General features: G+C 39.6%; 1 protein-coding gene across 5 annotated transcripts; it reads left to right on the forward strand.

The window, feature by feature from the left end:
* The first annotated feature begins 785 nt into the window (after window positions 1-785).
* On the forward strand, window positions 786-22,645 carry LOC133655298 (PH and SEC7 domain-containing protein 1). 5 transcript variants are annotated; one of them, XM_062055315.1, is made up of 18 exons: window positions 786-987; window positions 1,345-1,461; window positions 1,655-1,808; window positions 7,828-8,280; window positions 13,112-13,232; window positions 13,305-13,524; window positions 16,402-16,986; window positions 17,201-17,281; window positions 17,395-17,507; window positions 17,581-17,639; window positions 17,712-17,801; window positions 17,866-17,909; window positions 17,981-18,138; window positions 18,214-18,284; window positions 20,156-20,301; window positions 20,374-20,518; window positions 20,589-20,735; window positions 21,802-22,645. In XM_062055315.1, exons 4-18 carry the CDS (start codon window positions 7,879-7,881, stop codon window positions 22,093-22,095), a joined length of 2,676 nt encoding a protein of 891 aa, XP_061911299.1. In that variant the 5' UTR covers window positions 786-987; window positions 1,345-1,461; window positions 1,655-1,808; window positions 7,828-7,878; the 3' UTR covers window positions 22,096-22,645. The 5 variants fall into 5 exon arrangements, with proteins under 5 accessions (XP_061911299.1, XP_061911298.1, XP_061911302.1 ...); XM_062055314.1 differs by lacking the exon at window positions 1,345-1,461; XM_062055318.1 differs by lacking the exon at window positions 1,345-1,461 and having other exon boundaries at window positions 13,112-13,196.
* Window positions 22,646-27,493: the final 4,848 nt, after the last annotated feature.

Raw genomic sequence — 27,493 nt, forward strand, 5'->3', positions numbered from 1 at the left:
TTTTATTTATTTATTCATTTTATTTTAATGTTAGAGATTTCTGTGATATTGTAATATAAAAATAAAACATTTTAATATTTTGTGCCATCTTTTGTTGAATAGCAATTGTATTGTTTTTTTTTAACATTTAATGCTTCATGGACAGATTAATTTGCCTTCGCTGTTGACGAGGTTGGTTGGTGTGTCTTAATATGTTGGGAGGAAATTGCAAACAACAACAAATATCAAACGTTGAAGACACAGCATTTGCGAAGAAATACCCAACTGGAGATGACCGAAAAAGAGCAGTTTTGGAAATGCTGCGGAGAGCTGATCAGAGCAAAAGAAAACTTTCTGAGTCGTTTTCTGTCTAGTGTTTGATTTCATAAATGCTATTTCATAAGTGTAGTGAAACTAAGTGGCGTTATCGTCGTTTTAAGGATCAGACAGAGTTTGCGGCTCTCTGTGGGTTTTAATTGGTGGGAAATGGGCTCTTTGTATGGTGAAGGTTGCTGACCCCTGGCCTATACAGTGTACTTATCTAATAAAATAATGAGGTTGCAAAGGTAATATTCCTTTTCAACAAATGTTTTTTCATACAGTGTAAATCCAAATAGCACCTCTTTAAAACAAAGCACAAATATGTCATGAATATTGTCCAGGATGAAGCGACAGATGCAAAATGCTTTGTCTTTTTTGTCTTTGAAACAAATGCATGACGCGTAAAAGTGACGTCATAAAAGCGACGCCGGTCTGCTTTCATCACTGTGAAGTAGCTCCACAGCGCCCCCTGCTGGCCGCTCCTCAGAGTGAAGCCACGTCGGATAGCTAACCTTTATTGTGCTGCACACTATTAAAACCACGCTGATAAAATGTTGTTCCAATAACAACACAAACTCTATGCGACCACAGTTCTCTACCCTCAGTTGCTAGGCCCTTTATGAACGCGGCCACAGAAGCCAACTGATAGCTTGATATCAGCTGCAAGGACGCCCACATAAATGCTAGGTAATGCTAATATTTTAATCGCGATGCTAAATCATGCTAATGATGCTAAGATTATTATGTCTGTTTTGAATTTGCTTGTGCTTGTTAACTATGTCGCTACCGACGAATAACGCTTACGTTAACATTATTCGTAGCATAATGTTGCGAAATGTAATTTTTTATTAAAAAAAAAAATATATATTGTGCTAGCTAGACGATAGCGTTAGCAGAAATGTCGAAAGTGCTTATCGCGAACATACTGTAAACAATGCGTTTGCTAACAATGCGGAAATAAATAACATTTTTTTAAATTATGTCGAGCAGGCTCATATTTCATTTGTCGTACTTCCTAAAATATGTGCATTGCAATTTAAAAAGCCCCTGTCAAAACAAAGATGAATGACAACATTGAGTGAGTAGACAGCTTCTGGTTGTACCACATCATGACTACGAGTGCTGGAGGAATGAAGCTGAGCCACTCCCCTCACCAGACCTGTGTGTATTTATATATGAATGTGTGTGTGTGTGTGTGTGTGTTCTTGCACGCCTTCAGGCCTGTGGGTGTACACTGAGCTCAGGTGTCTTTGCTCCTGAGTCATTTACCAATCACAACGTTTCCTTTCTTCTTTGAACAGCTTTCACCCTCCTCCTAACTCTTCCCTCCTTCTTTTTTTCCCCCTCCTGGTAGGCAGCGAGACGAGCACACAGATCTTGTCCGCTCTTCGCTATTTGTAAAGGACGCCCCCGGGTCCAGTAAGCTTGCGAGGACCCGATCACCACCCGCTGAAATGCAGCATGGTGCAAAGGAAGCGGATGTGCAGCTAGTTTGCGGTGCCCAGCAGGTAAAGAAAAGACATGGGGCGATTGGTATCCTTCTTTCTCTTTTGACAGCGTGTCTGTGAAGCCATGTCTGTTTTGAACTCCCTCCTCCCATAAGACGAAACGCTTACGAGCCGGCTGATCATGTGTTGTTACTTTTAAGACCCTGCAGGGCGGTAAGTCACACTTCTGAAATATACTTGTAGTTGTCTAATGTGTATCCGCTCTGACATACTGGCTGCAACATTTGATATTAGTAGAAATGAGACTTTCCTTTTGATCACTTTTGCATGTTCCTCTTTTGTTCTGGCTACATTAAATATTTCCCTTAATTGAGCTGTGTTAAATTAAAACTCTTATAGTGTTTTCCTTGGAGCCATGAGCAGAAAATGTAAGTGTTTTAACATTGTGGCTACAGTGGACAGCAACTGCGGTCTCTCATACTCATTTTTAATGTTTTAACCCAGTGGTCCCCAACCACCGGCCCGGGAGGCCGGTACCGGTCCGTGGCGCATTTGCTACCGGGCCGCAGGGAAACATTAAAGTTCAAGTTAAAAAGTTAAAGTACCCATGATTGTCACACACACACTAGGTGTGGCGAAAATATTCTCTGCATTTGACCCATCACCCTTGATCACCCCCTGGGAGGTGAGGGGAGCAGTGAGCAGAATTTTTTGGCGATTTTAACCCCCAATTCCAACCCTAGATGCTGAGTGTCAAGCAGGGAGGTAATGGGTCCCATTTTTATAGTCTTTGAAATAATTTATAAACGACTGCATTTTCTCCAACTTAACTTTTGCCTGTCCCACTAGACCAGGCCTGGGCAATTATTTTGACTCGGGGGCCACATTTGGAGAAAAAAATGTGTCTGGGGGCCGGTATATCTATTTTTAGGAACACTAATACAAAACCTCACAATAATGTCTGATTGAATGCTAAAAACGTTATGACAGACCGCCTTAAAAAACGTAATGGAATTTTAAATTTTTCTATGAACGATAAAACACTGAATATTGACAAAATATGAATGTCACACCCCCTTTCGATCGACATATTTTACAATGAAGTGAAATGCAACAAACAGTGAAACATGAACGTGAAGGGTACAAAATAAACCCACCTGCAATCTGATATATCTGATATTTGCTGAATTTCCCCCAGGGATCAATAAAGTACTTTCTATTCTATTCTATTCTATTCTATATATCACTAAGCTTTAGAACTTTGTTGTGAAAATCTCCTTCCGCGTCTGTGGAAACGATTCCCACCCACACTGCTTGGTGCCTCGTCTGAGCTGCTGTGACTTAGATTACCATAGTAACTAATTAGATGACCGTAGTAACTAATTAGATTACCATAGTAACTGGTATATCATCCATAAGCGCAGATTCCAACCATTGAAATACTTTGTATAGTTGAAGACTTACGGTCATTAGAAAACATGACTGCACATCATAATGGCAGCTACACTTTCCATCTTAAAGATCTAAAAAAAATTATTTGGGAATGTCCGGCGGGCCAGATTGAAAAGCTCAACAGGCCACATGTGGCCCCCGGGCCTTAATTTGCCCAGGTCTGCACTAGACACACCAATAAGCTTGTTTATGGATGTACAATAAAACTCCTAATAGGAAATTGCTATTTGCTATATTTGTTATAACTTTGTGACATGATACAATGCACATAATTGAACATATAAAATATAAATGTGACAGATTGTAGCCAAAGGCTGATTTCCATCTGCATTTCATTGCAAAGAAACAAGCCCAGGGCTCCCACTAATTCAGCGTTATAGTGAGTTGTATTTTTCATGCACTTACTTTTGCTGAACTTATCTGACACAAGTGTAAAGCCGGTCCCTGAAAATAATGCCTACATTAAACCGGTCCGTGGTGCAAAAAAGGTTGGGGACCACTGTTTTAACCTGTGCTGCTAAATAACCAAAACATTACCTTAATATCGCAGTACACCATATTATTTATAAAGACAATATATGTGATACTATTTCCATGTTTGTGTAGGTATACCTAATGTTTCTATCCTTAAGATAAAAAATTTGTTTTTCTCAATAGAGATTTTGACCCCTTTTTTCATCATAAAGAATAGGGAAAGACTAAAATTGGACAAAAACGTATCCTAAGAAAATAATAAAAAATATCAAAATATATATTAAAAAAAATGTGCAGTATAATTTCCCTTTTTTTTACTGTTGTTGTATTCCTCTCTAGGCAACATCTAGACTTCTCTTTTTTCCCCACCCACTGTTACAATATATTTTAGTCTAGCAACCAAAGCACCCAGGCAGGAAGTGAGACGTGAGCGCGCACAGGAAATGCGGTCAAGGTTGGCCCCGGATGGCAGTTGCATGAGCAGAACGGTGACGCTAGACAAGTGTAAATAAGAGGAAGAAACGAAATGTTGCTATGGAGCCAGCCTCGTGTTTTTTTTTTGTTGTTCTATCACAGACCTTGGCGAGAGATACCCTTAGTCTTGTGGTGACAACACACGCGCAAGGGTTGGTCGGAGCGTACGCCGTAGTGATAAGATGATAGAAGAAAACAAACAAACTGCTCACCATGATGCCCACTGCCTCTATTTGTATCTACAACATACACCTCCACATCCACTTTATCTCCCATGCGCAGTGCTTGGACATTCTTGGGTTTTCTATTTAGACAATAATGGCTGTTTATTGATAACAAATCTATACTGCTGTATGCACTGCACATTGACTTCTCTAAAGTTTATCTGACTTTCATTTCTCTAGTAGTGTCCGGTGAGAATATATACCGCATACAAGTCAGCCCCCCCTCCAAGATTTTGCGACGTCGCGATCGCGCCAATTCACACAAATTCAACAACATTGCCACGAATTAGGCGCCCGCAACCTTCTCGCAAATTTTGGCCAATCTGCATCATTTTCGCCCCTCAAATTCGGCTCTGAGCGGTGCTAAAATGCGCACTTGAACTGTCTAATCAAAATATTTGTTTGTTTTTGTGTACACTGCAAAAAGTCAGTGTTCAAAAACAAGAAAAAAAAATACAAAAATTAGGGGTATTTTATTTGAACTAAGCAAAATTATCTGCCAATAGAACAAGAAAATTTGGCTTGTCAAGACTTTCCAAAACAAGTAAAATTAGCTAACCTCAATGAACTCCAAAATACCTGAAAATAAGTATATTCTCACTAATAACAACTGTACTACCTTACAGTATGAGTGTGTATTTTCTATTGTTTCATTGAAAATAAAACAGCAAAGTCCATTTGGCTGTCATCTGTTTTAATATGAGACACAATTGTGTCAAAGTCATGATTTTCTTTTTCATGCTTGAAATAAGAAATTATTACTTTAAAAAAGTTTTATACTTGTGAGTGTTAATGACACAGCTTTGCAACAGTTGATATTCTAGTTTCAAGCATGTTTTACTCAATATAGGTCATACAATCTCAGCAACAAGCTGTAATATCTTACTGAGATCATTTAGGACCAAAACACTTAAAACAAGTAAATCACCTAACATAAAATCTGCTTAGTGAGAAGAATTATCTTATCAGACAGAAAATAAGCAAATATCACCCTTATTTGAAATATTTAATCTTATTTAGATTTCAGTTTTTGCAGTGTAGACAAAGCAGGAACAACGTGTAGCTGATCAAACGACACAATTGTCATGATCCTGCGTAACTCAGACCCACTTTTTGTTTCTGTCTACTGCGCTAAACTTTCTGGGTAATGGAGTATATAAACATTTACTTCCTAGTCTACATCTACGTATTGTTCAACATTCATTTCTCCAGGGAAGGAGATTTAAAGAACACATTTTAATTTGCAATGTTAACCTAGCAAAGAGGCAGCATTTGCATGTTAGAGATGTTAAAGTGTGATGATAATCTCTCATTGTTTCTCTTACCAACAAAAATCAGCGCTATAGATCACTTTTAACAGTTTACAAATACTCTAAACGTGCAGGAGAAAATTTTCTAGCACATTAAAGAATGTTTAAGATGGACGGACACTTTTTAAGTTTAAAATAAACATGGAAAATGTCTGCAACAGACCAGAGAGTCTGTGTTTTTTCTATGATTGTAATTAAACATGACTATTTTTGTTATAATTAAAACAGTACAGTAATTTGACAATGAGCTCTTGAGTATGTGCTTTTACTGCCATCAAGTGTCTATTTTTAAGTCTGCGGTATACAACAAGTAAAACATCAATACAGTATTATTTTTCAAATTTTTAGGTTAATGTTACAAAGGACACTTAAAACATTGGTTAAAAATTCAAAAAAACACACGTTTATTCAATGTTACTATAAAAAAGCCTAAAAACTAGAGATGTCCGATAATATTGGACTGCCGATATTATCGGCCGATAAATGCTTTAAAAAGTAATATCGGAAATTATCGGTATCGGTTTCAAAAAGTAAAATTCATGACTTTTTAAAACGCCGCTGTACGGAGTGGTACATGGACGTAGGGAGAAGAACAGAGCGCCAATAAACCTTAAAGGCTCTGCCTTTGCGTGCCGGCCCAGTCACATAATATCTACGGCTTTTCACACACACAAGTGAATGCAATGCATACTTGGTCAACAGCCATACAGGTCACACTGAGGTTGACCGTATAAACAACTTTAACACTCTTACAAATATGGGCCACACTGTGAACCCACACCAAACAAGAATGACAAACACATTTCGGGAGAACATCCGCACCGTAACACAACATAAACACAACAGAACAAATACCCAGAACCCCTTGCAGCACTAACTCTTCCGGGACGCTACAATATACCCCCCCCCCCCCTCCAACCCCGCCCACCTCAACCTCCTCATGCTCTAAGGGAGAGCATGTCCCAAATTCCAAGCTGCTGTTTTGAGGCATGTTATAAAAAAATAATGCACTTTGTGACTTCAATAATAAATATGGCAGTGCCATGTTGGCATTTTTTTTCCATAACTTGAGTTGATTTATTTTGAAAACCTTGTTACATTGTTTAATGCATCCAGCGGGGCATCACAACAAAATGAGGCATAATAATGTGTTAATTTCACGACTATATATATCGGTATCGGTTGATATCGGAATCAGTAATTAAGAGTTGGACAATATCGGGATATCGGATATCGGAAAAAAAGCCACTATCGGACATCTCTAATTGTAATTAAACATGACTATTTTTTGTTATAATTAAAACAGTACAGTAATTTGGCAATGAGCTCTGAGTATGTGTTTTTACTGCCATCAAGTGTCTATTTTTAAGTCTGCGGTATACAACAAGTAAAACATCAATACAGTATTTTTTTTTCAAATTTTTAGGTTAATGTTACAAGGGACACTTAAAACATTGGTTAAAAATAACAAATAAACACGTTCATTCAAAGTTACTATAAAAAAGCCTAAAAACCTCAACTTTTGTAGCAACTTTCTGAAAAATCTGTTTAGGCATTTTAGGCTGCAAAAATCACAACAACAAAAAACCTGCGAAAAGCCTGAAAGGACTGACAAACGGTTACTGAAGCGTGAGGGGTGCACTCCCCTTCTGTCAGTTTTGTTTCGCAAGAGGATGTGGCATCGACCATACCGCCACTTTTAGCTATAGAAGTGGCATTTGGCAGGTGCTCCTGAAAGACATGCACTTTGCATCAAATGGCTATCTTAACTTGTGGATGCCATGGTTGTGTGAAACATCTTAAAGCTAGGAGTCACATCTAGTTTGTTTTATTTCAAATCTCGGTTGTGTTTATAAAAGATGCAACGTCATCAAAACTGTGCCGGTGTCCAAACATTTTGCTTTGGTGTCAGTTTTGCTTACGTCCGCTTTCCTCGGTTGCGTAACAAGAATGGAAACAGTACATGGCCACTGTTTTATTTCCTCGCCAACATCATCGAAATACTATGAATAGACTTATTGTCTGTCTGTTCCCTTCAGGGAGATTCTCTTGACTTTTTCTATGAGACGTTTGAGGAGCTCATGATTAACCTCTTTAATCAAATCAGGGGTTTTTGAAGTCACATGGTGTTTTCCCTTGTTGCAGATCTGTGAGTGGCACATCTTTGCAACCTAACAAAGCTTTGGGCGTCTATTAATGGAGGAGGAATATCTGGGCTCTCCTTGCGTGGATTTGACGGCGCCTTTGCGTGACTCGTGGAACTCTAAAGATCGCCAGCATTTGAACGGGGAGGCTAATTCCAAGGAGGAGCATGTCGACGAGTGGGAGGAGACGATATGGCTGCCGCGAACACTGAACTGCACAACCGCCGCCGCCGCGCTCTCCTTCGCCACGGTGCAGTGGGAGATCCCTGACGCCGCCGCAGAGAGGCGGCCTTTGGCAGCAGACGGCAGCGCGACCTGCGAGCCCGACTCTGTTACTTCTTGTTTGCCGTTGCCCAAACCTCATGATGATGAGGAGGAGGAAGTGGATCGGAGAGAGGAACAAAATGGCTCTGACTCATCAGTGAACTCCAAGTGTGTGGGAAAAGACTTCGAGGTAGGTTTTGCAGCCCTCGTTGGCCATAACATTAGGTACAAACAGTACCATTTAAAAGTTTGGACACACATGGTCCTGTTGTTGAATGTGTTTTGAAACTTTTGAGTGGGACTGTTCAATTGACTGAAATTGAATACAAAGGTAATGATGCTCAGTTGTGGGGGAGGTATTTGGTTGATACATCTGCTTTATGGTTATTTGTCTGACACAATGTTGACATTTTGTGTTGTTTGCACCAATAGTTGACATCTAAACATGGGACAAAGATTGAAGGGGTGCTCCAAAAAATCGGTTCACATCCAAATTGCGATTTTTATTATATTCTGATTCTAAATTGATTCATAGTTTTTTTTTAATTCCTAAAAAATTTCTATTTTTTTTTATTTTTAAGAATCCCATTTTTGGATTCAACTTTAAACAACTATTATTGTTTCCAAATTGTTTGTTGACTATGAAAAGGCATTCGACCGTATTTTTTGGATTATAAATCGCACCGGAGTATAAGTCGCACCGGCCGAAAATGCATAATAAAGAAGGAAAAAACATATATAAGTTGCACTAGAGTATAAGTCGCACTTTTTGGGGAAATTTATTTGATAAAATCCAACACCAAGAATAGACATTTGAAAGGCAATTTAAAATACATAAAGAATAGTGAACAACATGCTGAATAAGTGTATGTTATATGAGGCATAAATAACCAACTGAGAACGTGCTTGGTATGTTAACATAACATATTATGGTAAGAGTCATTCAAATAACTATAACATATAGAACATGCTATACGTTTACCAAACAATCTGTCACTCCTAATTGCTAAATCCGATGAAATTTTCTTCCTCGGTGTCGCTTCTAAACAACTCTGCCAACTCCAAAGGTAGACAATGCGCCGTAATGTGTTAATAATTTCACACATAAATCGCTCCAGAGTATAAATCGCAACCCCGGACAAACTATGAAAAAAACTGCGATTTATAATCCGAAAAATACGGTAATAGAGTTTTACCCACTTTTTGCTGCACTCAAAAACCAAGCATACATCCCGATCCTCCAAGACCTGTTTATTTGTTTATTCGCACAATATAAACAGTACAAAAGGTAACATTGTTAAAATACATAGACAAGACATGAGAAGTACGTAATAAGAAATAGGTGCAGGTGAGAGAAGAAACCCAAAAAAGGCTTATGCAAGGTTCTCACCTAAAGCAGTAAATTAACAAACAAAATTAAACAAAGTATATGAAAAATAAGACAATAATAAGGAGTTTACCTTGTGTGGATTGAGCCTAGGTGTGTGTGTGCGTGTGAGGAAGTATAGGGCTACATTATAAAGTAGGAACAAATACAGAATGTTGATTCATCAGGCTGGCCTTTAATCTATGTCTAAAGTTAGTGAGTGAAGATGAGGAGTTTGCAATACCTTGGTGAGTATTCCAGAGTAAAGAACCTTTCAATCAATCAATCAATCAATGTTTATTTATACAGCCCTAAATCACAAGTGTCTCAAAGGGCTGTACAAGCCACAACGACATCCTCGGTACAGAGCCCACATACGGGCAAGGAAAACTCACCCCAGTGGGACGTCAATGTGAATGACTATGAGAAACCTTGGAGAGGACCGCATATGTGGGTAACCCCCCCCCCCCTCTAGGGGAGACCGAAAGCAATGGATGTCGAGTGGGTCTGACATAATATTGTGAAAGTCCAACACATCAGCGAAAGTCCAGTCCATAGTGGGGCCAGCAGGAACCATCCCGAGCGGAGACGGGTCAGCAGCGTAGAGATGTCCCCATCCGATGCACAGGCTAGCGGTCCACCCCGGGTTGGGAGCAGAGTAGAAAAGAAAAGAAAAGAAACGGCAGATCAACTGGTCTAAAAAGGGAGTCTATTTAAAGGCTAGAGTATACAAATGAGTTTTAAGATGAGACTTAAATGCTTCTACTGAGGTAGCATCTCTAACTTTTACCGGGAGGGCATTCCATAGTATTGGAGCCCGAACAGAAAACTCTCTATAGCCCGCAGACTTTTTTCTGGCTCTGGGAATCACTAATAAGCCGGAGTTCTTTGAACGCAGATTTCTTGCCGGGACATATTGTACAATACAATCGGCAAGATAGGCAGGAGCTAGACCGTGTAGTATTTTATACATAAGTAATAAAACTTTAAAGTCACATCTTAGGTGCACAGGAAGCCAGTGCAAGTGAGCCAGTATAGGCGTAATATCATCAAACTTTCTTGTTTTTGTCAAAAGTCTAGCAGCCGCATTTTGTACCAACTGTAATCTTTTAATGCTAGACATAGAGAGACCCGAAAATAATACGTTACAGTAATCGAGACGAGATGTAACAAACGCATGGATAATGATCTCAGCGTCGCTTGTGGACAAATTGGAACGAATTTTAGCGATATTACGGAGATGAAAGAAGGCCGTTTTAGTAACACTCTTAATGTGTGACTCAAACGAGAGAGTTGGGTCGAAGATAATACCCAGATTCTTTACCGAGTCGCCTTGTTTAATTGTTTGGTTGTCAAATGTTAAGGTGGTATTATTAAATAGATGTCGGTGTTGAGCAGGACCGATAATCAGCATTTCCGTTTTCTTAGCGTTGAGTTGCAAAAAGTTAGCGGACATCCATTGTTTAATTTCATTAAGACACGCCTTTGTGTTTGATGGAAAACTGGCTAAGAGTGATACGGCCAAAGATAGGATGGAGATAGTCAGTTTGTCTGGTATTATAATCATGAACTTGCGAATTGGTCTTAAAATAATCTTTGAAAGGCGTGGGAAGCGTATTAGCGTGGTACGTACATTTATAGATTAAAGAAGAGGACTGAACTGTGTTGATATCATAGATAGATAGTACATTTAGTTTCCTAAACAAAGGAACAGATGGAGCCTAATAGTTAGAGGAGGTAGCTATTCTTACAAATGTATTTTGCATAATGAAAAATGTTTTTAAATTTGATGGATACGTTCTAGCCCAGACAATATTAGAATATATAAGATATGGATAAGTTAAACTGTAATAAAGAGTGCCACTTCAACATTGAGATTGCACCGAGATAGCAATAAGATCAACATTAAAAGAAGAGCCAGACAAGCTGACAACGTCTCGCCCAAACTCTTCACAGCCTGTCTCCAAGATGCTATTATCAACAGTATCAACTGGGAAGGAAAGGGAGTCAACATCAATGGCGAACACCTTTCTCACCTGATTTTTGCTGATGATATAATATTAGTGACACACACTTCACAAGAACTGAATGTTATGCTGAATGAAATCCACCTCAAAAGCAAGCGGGTGGGCCTAAACATGAAAATACCAAAGTAATGTTGAATAAGTACTCTACAAGGGAGCCAATCGTTGTAGATGGGATCATTTTTGAAGAAGTTGACAGCTATATCTCGGTAAGATGGGAACAAACAATGGAGATCTGCTGCCAAAGATAAAAAGGATAGGACTCGGATGGGCTGCTTTTGGGAAAGTGGACAAGATCATGAAGAACCCACAAATAAGTATGACAATTAAAAGACAGGTATCTAACGAGTACATACTCCCTGTAATGATATATGGCTGTGAGACATTGGCCTCCACGTCAAGCCAAACTGAACTCATAGCTGTGGCACACAGAAAGATGGAGAGAATCATGCTTGACATCACTCTAAAGCTAACATCTGGGTTCGACGACAAACAGGAGTCTCTGACATAAATGTTGCCATCAAGACATCCAAACACAGATGGGCAGGAGATGTAGCCAGGCAACAAGATAATCGGTGGACACTCAGAATGACCGAATGGACTCCTCGTGATCAGAGAAGACCAAGAGGACGACCAAAAACAAGACGGAGAGATGACATGACATACAAAGGCCTCACTTGGCAGAGACTGGGTCAAGATAGACGTCAATGGTTGGAGTCTAGGGAGGGGTTCCTCAAAGAGGGAAATTAACCCTTATGAAGATGATGATGAACTATTAACGATAATATTACTATTATCATTAAATGTATTTTTCTTTTTTGTATGATATTTAAATGTGTAAAAATAGTGTATAGTATTTGTATGTATTCTCAATTGCTTTGTGAATTTTGCATTTGATTGAATTTTGTGAAATATTCTAAAGGGATTGTTTGGAGTTGCTCTATTTTCTTTTATTAGATTAACATTCTGTGACTTCTATAAATAAAATATTAAAAATACATTTTCAAAAGACGTTTTTTTAGGCCAACACTTGGGCATAAAGGTCGAACATCAGCAGCCAAGAGAAGCTATTGTAACCTGTAACCCGTTTTAAAAAGGTTTTATTATAATTGATACACCAAATAATATATTATGAGAATCATGTTGAATCGAAAAATCGCTTCGGAATCGAATCTTCACCCCCAGAATCGGAATCGAATCTGCCCATAGATTCACACCTTAAAAAATTAGCATTTTTTCCCCCCAATTTTCCAGTTACGGCTCAAGAATGTGTCTGTTGTGATACATTGTGGTTGTGTACACTTTTCTGCATCCGGCAAAAGTTGTTTCTAACTAATGTTTTGTTTCCTGTAGCTTGCAGCTGCAAACCACAGCAATAAACATGTGGTTAAATTCATATATCTCTAAGCTGAGCATCATTATCTTTTTAAAGACTCTTTTGCTACATCTCTTGCATGAGGTAATGAAAGGTCTGCTGTTTGTAAATGTGCACAGCCATCTCATTTTTTTTATATCCGTGCAGAATTGAGGGTGGGATGAATGTAGGGTAAATGGCGTAGATGATGTGAGTCTCATATTGCACCCACAGTCACATGTTGTGCATGATCGATGACCCGCGTTGCAATTTTTAGCCATGTGATGCTGCAGTCGGACCAGAGCCGATGACACAACAAAGGAAACATTCAACACATCAGCCCCGCCTGAGCAGCCACGACGGTACGCATCGTGCAAAGGATTATTTCATAATTGCATGTATGTGTCGTGCATTTCTGTTACCTGGCTGGTTAGACATGCAAGGGTGATTTGCATCCGTTTCTGGTCCAGCCGCCGCGCTGAAGTCTGATTCCGAGGAAGAGGGGGAAGACTGCATCACATCCAATGCGGTTGCAATAGTGGATTTACGCCCAGAAGAACCACGGGATGATGCGCTGATGACTGGATGTGCCGATTCAGCAGGAGACAACCAAACTTCATTTCAAGGCGGAAAGATGGCGGAAAGGAGCAAAAAGTGTCCTGATGAGTGCGTCACCAACCCTGTTAACGTGTGAGTGTTTCATCATTGTTTGTTTATCTTTTCGCCTCTTTTTTTCACCAATTTATTGGCTGATGTCACAGAACTTTGCAACGTTTGTTGCAGTACCAGATAGACTAAGTGTAAAATTATTAGTGCAACCTAGGCAAAGCAAGTTTATTTAGAGGACACCATTTATTCAAAGTGCTTTACAGAGGCATACAATTACAAGAAGGAAAATCAATTCATCAAAAAAACGAGAAATTAATTTAAATAAAAGCAAAGAGTACAGATAGGATACTTTCAGTTGCCATATGCACAGAAGTATTTTTAACCTGGATTTGAACGTTGCCAAAGTTGAGGCCTGTCACATCTTCTGGAAGACTCCCAGATTTTAGCAGCGTAAAACTGAAATATAGCTTCACCATGTTTCGTCCTGACTCTGAGAACCCCATGCTGAGTTTATCAGAGTCCAAGATGGTTCATATCGGTTAGGTTATAGTTTTATTTGTCCCACAATGGGGAAATTACGTTGTGCAAGTTTTTACATACAGTAACAGAAGTAAAACTGATAAAAATAAATAAAAGCTTAAATAAAACAAAAACTCTTAACATAGCCCTAACATGTCAAAGATGTACATTGACACTGGATTATTTTATTTTTCATTATTTTCTGAGCGACATTAAGACAGTGCAGAGACCTAATATGGTCGTATTATTATTTGTTCTTGTCAGGACTTGAGCAGCAGCATTTTGGATGTACTGCAGCTTTTTTACAGCTTGTTTACAGAGCCCAGTGAGCAGGCCATTACAGATCAGCAGTCAAGCCTGCTGTTGACAAATGCATCTGTTAGATATCTAAGTCTAGTTTAGACACTACTACTTTGATTTGGGCAAAGTTTTTTACAGGGGTAAAAAGCTGCTGATGTTGACTTAAAGTGGCTGTTAAAGTTGAGTCCATTATTACTACTGTATTAGATTTGTAACCTGATTATTAATAGTCAGAGAGCGTCTCAAGGTGACTGATAACACGTTTTGATTCTGTGAGCCACAGACCATGATTTCAGTTTTGCTGACGAAAATTGTTTTGCATCCACACACTGGTCTGTTTAATGCAATGACAAAGTAAATCTACAGGCCAACAGCGTTCACCTGTGGTCAGTGACATTTAGATCTGGGTGACAACTGCATACTTGTGGTAGGACACACTGTAGCCACATATTAGCTAGCCTGATGGCAGGATGTAGAAAATGGGAACAATAGGGGTTCCACAATTGACCCCTGAGAAACCCTATAGGTCATAGCTATTTGGACACAATTACCAAATTCAATAAAGTACGTCGTTTCTCTAATATGGAGTTTTACTCTAGCCACCAAACATACAGCAAGGAATCTCCCACTGTGTTGAGCTCTTGTCTTAGTGTCCCAACCTTACCAATAATGCTCTAGTTACAGCCGAGTTGTTTATTTACGTAAACTGCAACGATGACGGTGTGTTAACTGGAAGCTGACGATAGTTGTAGAAGAGCTGTTATTTTTTAAACGCTAACAATGCGTAGTGAATGATAAAGTAAAAAAGGAAAACATAATTCTCTTTATTAAAATGTATACAAGTGCATTGTACAACACAGCATCAACACAACCAATGTTGTGATAAAGGTAAGGAGCAAACTACATTAATACAGCTGAACATTCTATTGTCAGTATGGCAAGTAGAACATGCATGACTTTCAAATTAACAGCTAAGTAGCGAAGGCAACATTTTAGAGGGTCATATATTTTCCCTACATTTAAAACACTTCCTTGAGGTATACATAACATGTCCAGGTGGTTCGTTGGTCCAAATGTTGCATAGATTATGTTTTACTGACCGCGTTCAAGTCCCTTTCTGACCGTCTCTTAAGGATGCACCATTTATGGCGGTCTTATTTACGTGGCTCCACTTCGACAGCGTCTTCTCCCTGCCCTCTTTGTTGTAGTTTTTAGCGCTTCCATATGGAGCCTACTGACAGATATAAGTTGGAACTATACGCTACTTTGTTTTAGAAATAACACCAGCGGCGGATGCACGTATGTCTGCCCCACAATAGAATAGAATAGAATAGAATGGACTTTATTGTCATTATTTTTACATATAACGAGATTAAGGACTCCAACTTAAGGTGGGAACAAATATGGGGTAAAAATAAATTACACAAGAGGAATAAAGAAAAAAACTAAGAATTGAAATAAACAGACTACTATCCAATAAAAATAATAAGCAATCCTGTACAATATACAAAACACTATACAAATACAAAATACTGTACAATATACGAATACAGGAATAAGATAGAGAAAAAGAAGTAGCTTATTGACTGCAATTTCGGACTACAATGGCAGATTCACACATTTCTACAATATATGGAGATATCCGCAGACGTCACATTTGGGAAAAACGTCACAATTGGCTTAAATACCAAACTGCTCGTTTGGAGGAAGTATGAATGAAGGCAAGATTGTTTTATAAATATCTACACCACGCCGCCATTGTTTGATTTTACATTTTCGGGACTTATGCTCATCCCAAATACACAAAAACAGGTACAAATAGTTAAGAAAAGTAGTTTTTGCATATTAGGTCCCCTGTGAAGCGCATGCTGAGCTAAGATGTTATACTTTTTTTTTCTTTTTTAATTTAAAAAAAAGTTTTGATTAAAAGCAATTATGTCATTATGTGGGAAAAACTGCATTCATTGTCTATAATCACAGATGTGAATGTTTTTTTTGTATTCAGAGACCCCGGCGGTTATTTGCTTTTGTAGACCACGTACCCAGCGTGTATAGTCGACTCTGTGGTTAATTGAATAGAGGCGTTAATTGGAATTTTTGCCTTTATGATGATTATAACATGCAATGTATGTGTTTTAGGGAGGTCCCTACACCACCACAAAAAACTGACAATAAGGGACCAACTTGTGAGCTTACTAAGGACGTACGTCCTGCGGTAGCCACAAGTCAAAGAGCTTCAGTTCCTGGAGGTGATTATGCCGAGATATTAGAAACATCTGTAGAGATACAGACAGAACCAAGTAAGTCCTCACAGAACTTCGGACTGCCAGAGCAGACCCAAACAAACAATACAGCTTACTGTGAAGGCTCAGTCCACGTGGGACAGCTGCATGGATTATTTGAGGAAAAGGTTTCAATTCTGCCTGTGGACTCTGAAGCGCAGCAGGAGGAGAACCGAACAGCTCAGCAAGCATCATCTTTGCCCCAGCACAAAGGTCCTGCAGAGGCCAAAACGTCACACGAGGCCCAGGAGGTCAAAGGCGTTCTTAATGGATCCGTAACGGTACTTATGGCAAGCGAGGAGACAAGCAGAAGGTCAGAGGAAGCGACGCCTTACATGAATGGCGGCGACGTGGACAGAGAGAGGGTGTGTTGCCTCGCCCAACGCCTATTTAAGCTGGATGGGATCCAGCGAGTGGATGTGGTGAAGCACCTTGACAAAGAGTAAGAGCATAATTATGTATTTTTTTTAATTGTACAGGCAGTGCTTAGGAAAACGTTCCATTTTTAAATGCAATACAAGTGTAAACATCAGTTCCAGTATGCAGCTGTAAGGAGAGCCTGAATGCAAAACTAAGAAAAACTGATAATAAACTGTCATGGTTTTATTCTAGCTGTTTTCTTATGTTTAATATTACCTCCTCTCGCATTTCTGTAGTAATGCCTTCAGTCATGCGGTTGGAGAGGAATACCTCAAGTTCTTTGATTTCACCGGGCAAACTCTGGATCAAGCCCTGAGGTCAGCATTATGGAGGCTGAGCTTCACTAGACACACTCATGGGCGCCTCCCACTAGACACACTCATGGGCGCCTCCTAAATACACTTATTTTACTTTTATGTGCATCTCTCAGGTCTTTTTTAAAAGTGGTCATCCTGCTAGGAGAGACCCAGGAGAGGGAGCGGGTGCTGCAGCACTTCGCCGGCCGCTTCCATCAGTGCAACCCGGACTCCTTCTTCTCGCGAGGTGGACTTCGCTCTCGCCTCTGAGCTTTACTTTGTAGGCACACACTCATTCTTTCACTCTTTTCCCTCCTTAGAGTCTGTGTTGGCTCTCACGTGCGCTCTCATGCTCCTCAACACAGACTTGCATGGACAGGTGAGGGAGCGTGCGCCAGCTGAATAACCTCTGACCTCTGGCGCTAAGAGTAACTGTGATTGTTTTTGACAGAATGTTGGAAAAGCCATGTCCTCTTCCAAGTTTGTGTCCAACCTAGATGGGATGAACAATGGAGAGAACTTCAGCAAAGATCAACTGAAAGTAAGAAATTCTTGATTTATTTTATAAAGATTGTTCAATTAAATGTTACGTATTTGCATTTTAGTGTCTGTACAACTCCATCAAGAGCGAGCCATTGCAGTGGGCGGTGTGAGTATTTATCATTGTCATTATCAAATTTGCACAAGCCACACTCTCACACACGCGTAATTGTCGAATAGTGACGAGGAGGAGCTGACGTTGGCGTTGACCGGGGAGGACGCACCCTTGCGGTCTAAGAGCAACCCCTTCCAGGACGTTCCCCATGACAAGGCGGCGCCGGTAGTCAAGCAGGGCTTCCTTCAGAGGAAGATCCATGCCGACATCGACGGGAAGCGCAGTAAGAAACACATACACAGTGCGCTGCTAACCAAATTTGAGCAAGCATTTATTGTATGAATCTGTGTTGTTACAGCCCCTTGGGGTAAAAGGCGCTGGAAGACATTCTACGGCGTGTTGAAAGGAATGGTCCTTTACTTGCAGAAGGTTGGTCTGTCGGAGTTTTGATATATATATATATATATATATATATATTATATATATATATATATATATATATATATATATATATATATATATATATATATATATATATATATATATATATATATGCATGCGATTATTCCCAGACCTTTATCACGGATACACGCAGATTAATCACGCAATTTATTTTGAGGGAACAAGCACCTTTACTCTTTTGTTTGACTTCTTTTATGTTACTCTAAACTATGAAAGCAATTAATTTTTCTGTGATTAATCAGGGTTAATCCATGTTCAGAAGTGGGATTAATCTGATTAATGAAAAAAAAATATATATATATATATATATACACTACCGTTCAAAAGTTTGGGGTCACATTGAAATGTCCTTATTTTTAAAGGAAAAGCATTGTACTTTTCAATGAAGATAACTTTAAACTAGTCTTAACTTTAAAGAAATACACTCTATACATTGCTAATGTGGTAAATGACTATTCTGGCTGCAAATGTCTGGTTTTTGGTGCAATATCTACGTAGGTGTATAGAGGCCCCTTTCCAGCAACTATCACTCCAGTGTTCTAATGGTACAATGTGTTTGCTCATTGGCTCAGAAGGCTAATTGATGATTAGAAAACCCTTGTGCAATCTTGTTCACACATCTGAAAACAGTTTAGCTCGTTACAGAAGCTACAAAACTGACCTTCCTTTGAGCAGATTGAGTTTCTGGAGCATCACATTTGTGGGGTCAATTAAACGCTCAAAATGGCCAGAAAAAGAGAACTTTCATCTGAAACTCGACAGTCTATTCTTGTTCTTAGAAATGAAGGCTATTCCACAAAATTGTTTGGGTGACCCCAAACTTTTGAACGGTAGTGTATATATATAGGTTATATATTCGCACTGCGGGGGTGTGGCTTGTGTGTGCTGTGTTTGTGTGGTGGGAACAGCGGAGTGCTTGGAGAGATCGCTCAAAGTAAAACGAAGGCGAGGTGGAAAGAGAGAAAAGCGCCCAAAGAAGATGAGAGAAGCTATCCAAGGTTTTGCCATCATTTAAACCTGAAAAAGACAAAGACATTGTGGCGAAATGTTTGTCGCTGTCAAGTGGAGCTAGCATTTCACAATAGCATTACAACAATAATGCAACACATTACCAGAAAGCATCCTGCATATTTAAAAAAACGCAAACAACCAGAAACAAGGTAGACGTCTATTTTGGCAGCTTCTTATTTAATTTGCATATTGAATGGTTTATTCATACACATGGAAGCATTTGAGGACTTGTTAGCATTTACACTTACTAGAAATACCAATGTTGCATGCATTTATAACAGGAAAGATAAAGGTCATTAGAACAATGTTTGTTTAAACTGTGTCCCTAAAAGACGCATTTAAGTTATATTGTGTGTTTTACTCGATTACTCGACGACTAATATGATCAATAGCTGCAGCCTTAATGTAAACAGAATAGACCTTGCATGCCATACACCTACTCAGTGGCCTAGTGGTTAGAGTGTCCGCCCTGAGATGGGTAGGTTGTGAGTTCAAACCCCGGCCGAGTCATACCAAAGACTATAAAAATGGGACCCATTACCTCCCTGCTTGGCACTCAGCATCAAGGGTTAGAATTGGGGGTTAAATCACCAAAAATGATTCCCGGGCGCAGCCACTGCTGCTGCTCACTGCTCCCCTCACCTCCCAGGGGGTGATCAAGGGTGATGGGTCAAATGCAGAGAATAATTTCGCCACACCTAGTGAGTGTGTGACAATCATTGGTACTTTAACTTTTTAACTTTAGTAAGCCATTAGATGTACCTAATGTTATGGCTGGTGAGTGAACATGTTGGTGATGAACATGCGTGTGTGTGTGTTGGTGTCAGGATCACAGTAGGAAGGAGCAGCAGGCTAACGAGGAGGTGGTGAGTGTACATCACTCGCTGGCCGAGCCAGCGGTCGACTACACAAAGAAGCCGTATGTGTTCCGTCTGCAGACGGCCGACTGGAGGGTTTTCCTTTTTCAAGCTTCGTAAGTTGCGGGATTCTCTGTGGGAGAAATTTGTGTACGTGATGCTTTTAGCGTTGTCTCTTTCCGTCTTAGATCCAAAATGGAGATGATGTCGTGGATCAACCGCGTTAACCTGGTATCCGCTCTCCACTCCTCTCCTCCGTTCCCTGCTGCCGTCGGCTCCCAGAGGAGGTTTTGCAGGCCGATCCTGCCCGCCTCGCAATCCGCTCACACTCTGGTACATTTACTCTTTTTATCTTTCTCAAGTTTAAAACGCATGCCCTGCCATGACACCGTTGCCTGTGCAGGAGCGCCAGCTGCAGTCTCACACCAGAATGCTGGAGTCCTTCAAAGCTGACCTATCGCATCTCCAGGAGAACCTGCCGGAGGGCAGAAAGGGCAGAGGAAAGGAGATGGAGGAGCATCGTACCAGAGCGGAGTACCTGCAGCACGAGGTAGCGCCATTCCATGATTGCCGCACTTGTGAAGCTGTAGTCTAGTGGTGTGCAATATAAACAATATAAATTAGGCTAACAATACAGTTTTAATACTATCATGTTGATGACACATGTTCTGCAAATTTCACAGCGACAAACGAACAAAAGCGTCGTCAACGCAATGCTGCGTCCTCATTAGTGAGCTAGCGGGAAATGTCTCGAAATTTTGCAGCTTCTAAATCTCACAAGTAGCATTATCACTGGTGGACTGCAGTACAAGTAATAGCTAAATATGTTACTCCACACACTGTAGGAGGATACAAAAAAGCATAGCTAGGTAACCGCTAAGTTATATTTTTTCAATGTAAACGGGGGTGGGTGGATCCATACAAATATCGAATGCAACGATACCAAGTATAATATCAGTATATGGCTGGTACTTTTATATTTTTTATCATCAGAAAATTTTATTTTTGTTGTTTTTCTTAGTTTTTACAAACTCAGGAAATAGAGCCAATAGTATTTTTTGTTTCTGTTTAGTTATTTTGCACTTTTAACTTTATCATACATTTTCTATGAATTGATATTGTGACATTGCCATCTTGTGTTTTTTGTCAGATTACAGTTGTGATCAAAACACTTTTAATTGAATAATCCTGAATATTTTAAATGTGAACATTGTTATGGCCAATTCTGCACTGTACTTGGTATCGTATGGATAGATACCCAAATTTGTAGTATTGTCCGCTCTACCATCTAAGCCACGCTGCCCTATGCAAATGTGAAGTATTGAAACAACAGATGAATGAGAGCGTAGTGTATTTTAACAGAAAGTAATAGCTATGAACAGTAAATTAATAATAGTTTTGAGAAAATAAAACTGGAAATGATGTAATATGTTACGGCAGTAGCTAAATTATGAGCCCTGTAACCCAGTTTGAAATAGTTCCAGTATCATATTTAAATGCCAAATAATATATTGTGTTATGTATTGTTATTGCAAGAGGCTGCGATATATATCACAATATAGATTATATCACCCATCCTTACTGCATCGGTGACCTAATTTTTTGTTGCCTCGCAGATCTGTCGGTACGAGAGCTACTCATGTGTGCTGCTGGCCTGGAAGAGCGTCCAGAAGACTAGCGACGGCGGCGCTTTGATCACCGCCGCCCTCGGCGTGTTTGACAAAGCCATGTGCGCGTCCCCTCTGGTTGAGAAGGACGATGAGGAACAATGCCGTCTGACCAAATCACACTCCAGCCCCTCCCTGGAGCTGGAGATGACGCCGCCCAGCACCATCAAAGTCAAGCGCAACATTTCAGAAAGGTGGACTTACCGTAGGACCGTCACGCCTCGGCTGAATAAGGACGCATGACAGCAATTTTGCAAGTAATTCCTGAAATGCTTTGATAGCTAATCCCGACCACACCTTTTTGTGTTTACCTCGTGCACTTTGACAAACACAATTAATCTCAGGAATTCCCGAATTCTCTCAGGATGTGGAAGAACCTGATATTTCATTTGTTGAGTGACCAAAAATATGTGGACCTGATAGACACCTTTTTTATTGTCACTTTGTGCTGTGTAGAAATAGTCAAACATGCCTACCTGGTTTGTGACCACTAGGGGACGCTGGAGTACCGGACACCTTGAAGCCAATAAGGTCGTTATTGCACTTTGTCATTTTTTTAAATAAGTGTGTTATTCCTATGAAGGGTTTATTTTGTACATGTTTTAAATGTGTCCAGTACTAAAGGTGTGTTTCATTTTTTTAATATTAATTTTAAACACCAAACAAGTCAGAATATCTGCTGTGGAAAGGCTCCAGCCTCAAAATGTGTCAAAAGAAATACCGTACAATGAAGGACTGATCTTTATTTCACGTAAGATTTTTTTCACCAATAAATTAAAAGGCTCTTGTAATATCTTGTAAATATTGTATGATTTCTTCTGTGTTTTAGTTTTTGTCATTTAAATTGTTAATGTTGGATATTTTTTGTATGTTTGATCAATCTCTCGGTGTTCCTACTGGTTTGATCGGTGAGTATATTTCTAGCATTGACAACAAACAAATGACCTGAACTTTGACCCTTTGTTTTTTGTTTTTTTTTGTAGGGTGCAACATTGCAGAGCTCCACCCTTCACTTACCTCACATCCAATTGCTGCTCCATTTCTCGCCGGCCATCACTCGTCTTGAGTGGAGGTACGTAACATTCCCCCCACCACCATTTTCCTGTCACAATCCAAATTATATAGTCACAATTAGGCGACTTATATCGAGTACCAAGTCATAAGAATCAGAATGTGTGTTGTCCATCTGTAAAGGTGTTAATGATTTATTAAATACCTCACAAGCAACCCTAGAAGTGTGTGTGTGTGTGTGCATGTGCACAGGCCCATTTTGTTCCCTTTCACCCCGACATGTCGGGTCGCTGCCGACCTCGAGCGCTCAACAATAAGAACAGGATGTCTCGGATAAAGGCCCCCGCTGCCCCTAACACAAACCCCCCCCCCCCCCTCCACCCCACCCGTCCCCTTCCAGACCCCAACTTCTTACACACATTCCTGGCAGTAGAATGCAATGCGACAATAGGAAACGCAATGAAGAGCAAAAAGACAATCAGGCGGACACCCCGTCTAGTCTGGCGGTCCCGAATGAGATCAAGGCAGCAACTGTACAGTGGTGTGCTTTCTTGTGAGACGTTTTTTTTTTTTTTTTTTTTTTTGATGACGGCTGTGTGGACACGAGGCGATGACTTGATGAGCTGCGGGCCTTCGTTAACGTGATAATGCTCGACTTTTCCTGTCCGCTCAATGGAGGCCGTCTCCATTCAGTCAGTGCCATAACAACAGCTCATTAAGATAAAGTCAGATTGTGCAGATGAAGGTGACTGATGGTTCGCATGACTGACAGGTGCCCAGGGCCATCAATCCACCTGAAGGGGTGTCAACGTTGAAAGGTGACGCCTGCATCCCCACACGACAAAACATTCCATCATGAGGAAGGTGGCCATTAGTGTCCTGTTTGCTTTATCTGAGATGAAATGTATGCTAACGTGTCCAATAGCCTGCTTTTAGAGAGCCGGCAAATAGTGATTCTGGGGCTGCATTGGCTGCTGGGTTCAGAGGGCATCCTTCCCTAGGAATTGTCCTGCGTTTTTTTGTTCCGTGTGCGCCTCTCCATTCTTGGGGATGTGGAAGCTTTGTGAGCCTCAGTCAGGCCTGGTTGGGTATATAAAAAGGCTAGAGCTCAAGTTAGGATCATTAGGGGCTTGTCTGCCAAGCATTTTGCAAGACAAAGAACTAGAATAACACTCAGTGGAGCGCAGACCTCCATCAAGGTTGAACTGTTAAAAACAAATTTGTTTTTCCTCCTGTGTTAAAAGCCCACTTCTTGGCTAGACATAAGATGACCGACCAACCGTACTTGTCTTTTTTTTTTTGGTCTGGGATGCAGGGAATGTATCCATCGTGACTGAAACGGCAAAATAAATTGCTGTGTTAAAATTTGAAAAAATGTAGAACACTTTTTGTATTTTGTTTGTTTATTTTGTTTCTCATGAAATACAGGGTTTAGGCAAATGGATCCATTTTCACTTAAACCCAGAACCGAAAGTACATTTTCACAAAAGTCACAAATTCATCTTGCGACATAAAGTAGTGCCTCAATTTACAAGCTTAAATTGGTTCTGTAACAAGAGCTCTTAACTCAAATCAACAACGCCTATTGAAATTAATTCAAATCCATTTAATCGCTGCCTGGCCCCACCAAATCAGAAAAACAAAACATTTGGATTGTATGAAAAATAATACAATGAATAGAATGTAATACAAACAATATTACACTACATTTACACTGCGGGCCAAAGTGGATGTTTTTAAAAATCTGATTTTTTCCTGCTGACTGTTTACACTGCAAATTAAATGTGATCTTTATCGGACTCCAGTATAAACACGAACAGGCCCCAATGTGGCATCAATGTGGCCTCGATGTCACTTGCATGCGCAGTGCGATAAGTGAAAACAAAGGAAGTTGACCGGATTCCGTAAATGAACAAGTCAATACTAGTACTACAAAATAAAGTAAGTCGCCACATCTTAAACATGAGTGTTTTTTTAACGTGAAAATAAAGTATGTATATATAGGGACAAGCGGTAGAAAATGGATGGATGGATATATGTATAAATATATATATAGTGTAATATATTTAGGAGGATTTTAATCTTTCTATGTCTGCCTCACAATACGAAGGTCCTGAGTTCAATCCCGGGCTCGAATTCTTTCTGTGTGGAGTTTGCATGTTCTCCCCGTGACTGCGTGGGTTCCCTCCGGGTACTCCGGCTTCCTCCCACCTCCAAAAACATGCACCTGGGAATAGGTTGATTGGCAACACTAAATTGGCCCTAGTGTGTGATTGTGAGCGTGAATGTTGTCTGTCTATCTGTGTTGGCCCTGCGATGAGGTGGCGACTCGTCCAGGGTGTACCCCGTCGTCCGCCTGAATACAGCTGAGATAGGCTCCAGCAATCTCCGCAACCCCGAAAGGGACAAGCGGTAGAAAATGGATGGATGGATATGGCTGGTAAGTAGCGGAAACACTGACATCAAAGTGGATCTACATTAGCTTTATTTTTCTACTCACTTACGTAAACAACTTAAGCAGTGTACTTAATATGTAAACAAATACGTCCGAGCGTCTGAAGTCACATTTGAAAAGTTTAGATTCCAATCGATTCAGACTACCTCCTGATGTGGCCAAAATGTGATGTGAAAAGATCAGGTTTGACTGGCAAAAGAAAATCAGATCAATTTGATTTGGTGTGCAGCGTAAACAGGGCCATCATTTACAGCATTCACCTTGGAGAGTGGACTATTACATTATCTCTTTCTAGCTGCTTCTCTGTCAAACACAATGAGCCTCTTAACCATATTTTTAAAGATAAATATCCACTGTTTAGATATTATTTAATGTCCTTGGCTGGCATTAGACTCATTATGCTTGTGTATGGTGCAGATGGCAGTGATATGCTCCAACATCTTCACATAGCCTACATGCTCTGTCATGTTTTTGATGATTTCTTTCTTCAATTCAATGATTATATCATCCACTTTTTCTTTCATCTTTCTATGTTGATCTCTACCTATAAGCTAAAGCTAGCGAGTCAGACCAGATGTTTTGGGCGGATCTTACGGGGTTCACTGTGACATTTGCTACACCAACTAATGGTGGGGATTAGAGATGTCCGATAAATGCTTTAAAATGTAATAGCGGAAATAATCGGTATCGTTATTTTTTATTATCGGTATCGTTTTTTAAAATGTATTATTATTTTTTATTTATTAAATCAAAATAAAAAACACAAGATACACTTACAATTAGTGCACCAACCCAAAAAACCTCCCTCACCCATTTACACTCATTCACACAAAAGGGTTGTTTCTTTCTGTTATTAATATTCTGGTTCCTACATTATATATCAATATATATCAATACAGTCTGCAAGGGATACAGTCCGTAAGCACACATGATTGTGCGTGCTGCTGGTCCACTAATAGTACTAACCTTTAACAGTTAATTTTACTCATTTTCATTCATTACTAGTTTCTATGTAACTGTTTTTTTATTGTTTTACTTTCTTTTTTATTCAAGAAAATGTTTTTAATTTATCTTATTTTATTTTATAAATTTTTTTGAAAATGACCTTATCTTCACCATACCTGGTTGTCCAAATAAGGCATAATTTATCTTATTTTATAATTTTTTTTAAAAAGGACCTTATCTTCACCATACCTGGTTGTCCAAATTAGGCATAATAATGTGTTAATTCCACGACTGTATATATCGGTATCGGTTTATATTGGTATCGGTCTATATCGGTATCGGTAATTAAGAGTTGGACAATATCGGAATATCGGATATCGTCAAAAAAGCCATTATCGGACATCCCTAGTGGGGATGCTTGTAACTCAGATATTTGCTTGCAACTTTAACCTCTAAAGGCCTTAGTGGCCACATGCGTGGACAGCACCTTTTAGCTCTTATTTCCAAAATTGTGTACACTACTGAATTAGGGTCTTATGCCGACATATGGACACTTATACTGCTATCTGGTGGTGTCAGAAGAGTAAAACATACAATGGAATTTGGAAAAAAAAAGTGTAAAAATAAAAATTAGCATGTCACTACACATGAAGTACACGGTTGTTACTTATGGACTAAGTACATCATATAAAAATATGATCTTTAGTTTTTATTGTAATTAGGGTCCAAAAAGCCCAAATAGCAAAGAGAAATAACAAAATCATGTAAACAAACAGCTTGGGCCTTAAGAGGTTAAAGTCAAGAGACAGCTTTGATCTCAAAACACTCTAAAAGCTGACATTGGAACTGTGCCATTTTTTAATCCTAGGGTGCAGGGAATGCTTACATCTTGACTCATACGGCAAAAAGGTAGAATACATTTTCACAAAAGAAAAAAAAACATGTTTTTTTTGTTTGTACATTCATAAATTAGCAGGCTACTTCCTGGTTAGTTTGCCATTTTTGGTTCTGTGATGCAAGGAACCTGTCCACTGTAACACAAAGCAACAAAAAGAAAAATGTTATTTTCACAAAAGTTAAAAAAATGGACCAACACGTTTTTGTTTGTCCATTCACTTGTGAGCAAGTTACTTCTTAGTTTGAGTTTCAGTTTATTTCGAACATGCAAGCATACAACATGATACATCACAATTTTCAGTTTCTCTTTTCAATATGTTCGAAAAGGAGTAG

Source organism: Entelurus aequoreus, linkage group LG08, assembly GCF_033978785.1.
Source record: "Entelurus aequoreus isolate RoL-2023_Sb linkage group LG08, RoL_Eaeq_v1.1, whole genome shotgun sequence".
Lineage (NCBI taxonomy): Eukaryota > Metazoa > Chordata > Actinopteri > Syngnathiformes > Syngnathidae > Entelurus > Entelurus aequoreus.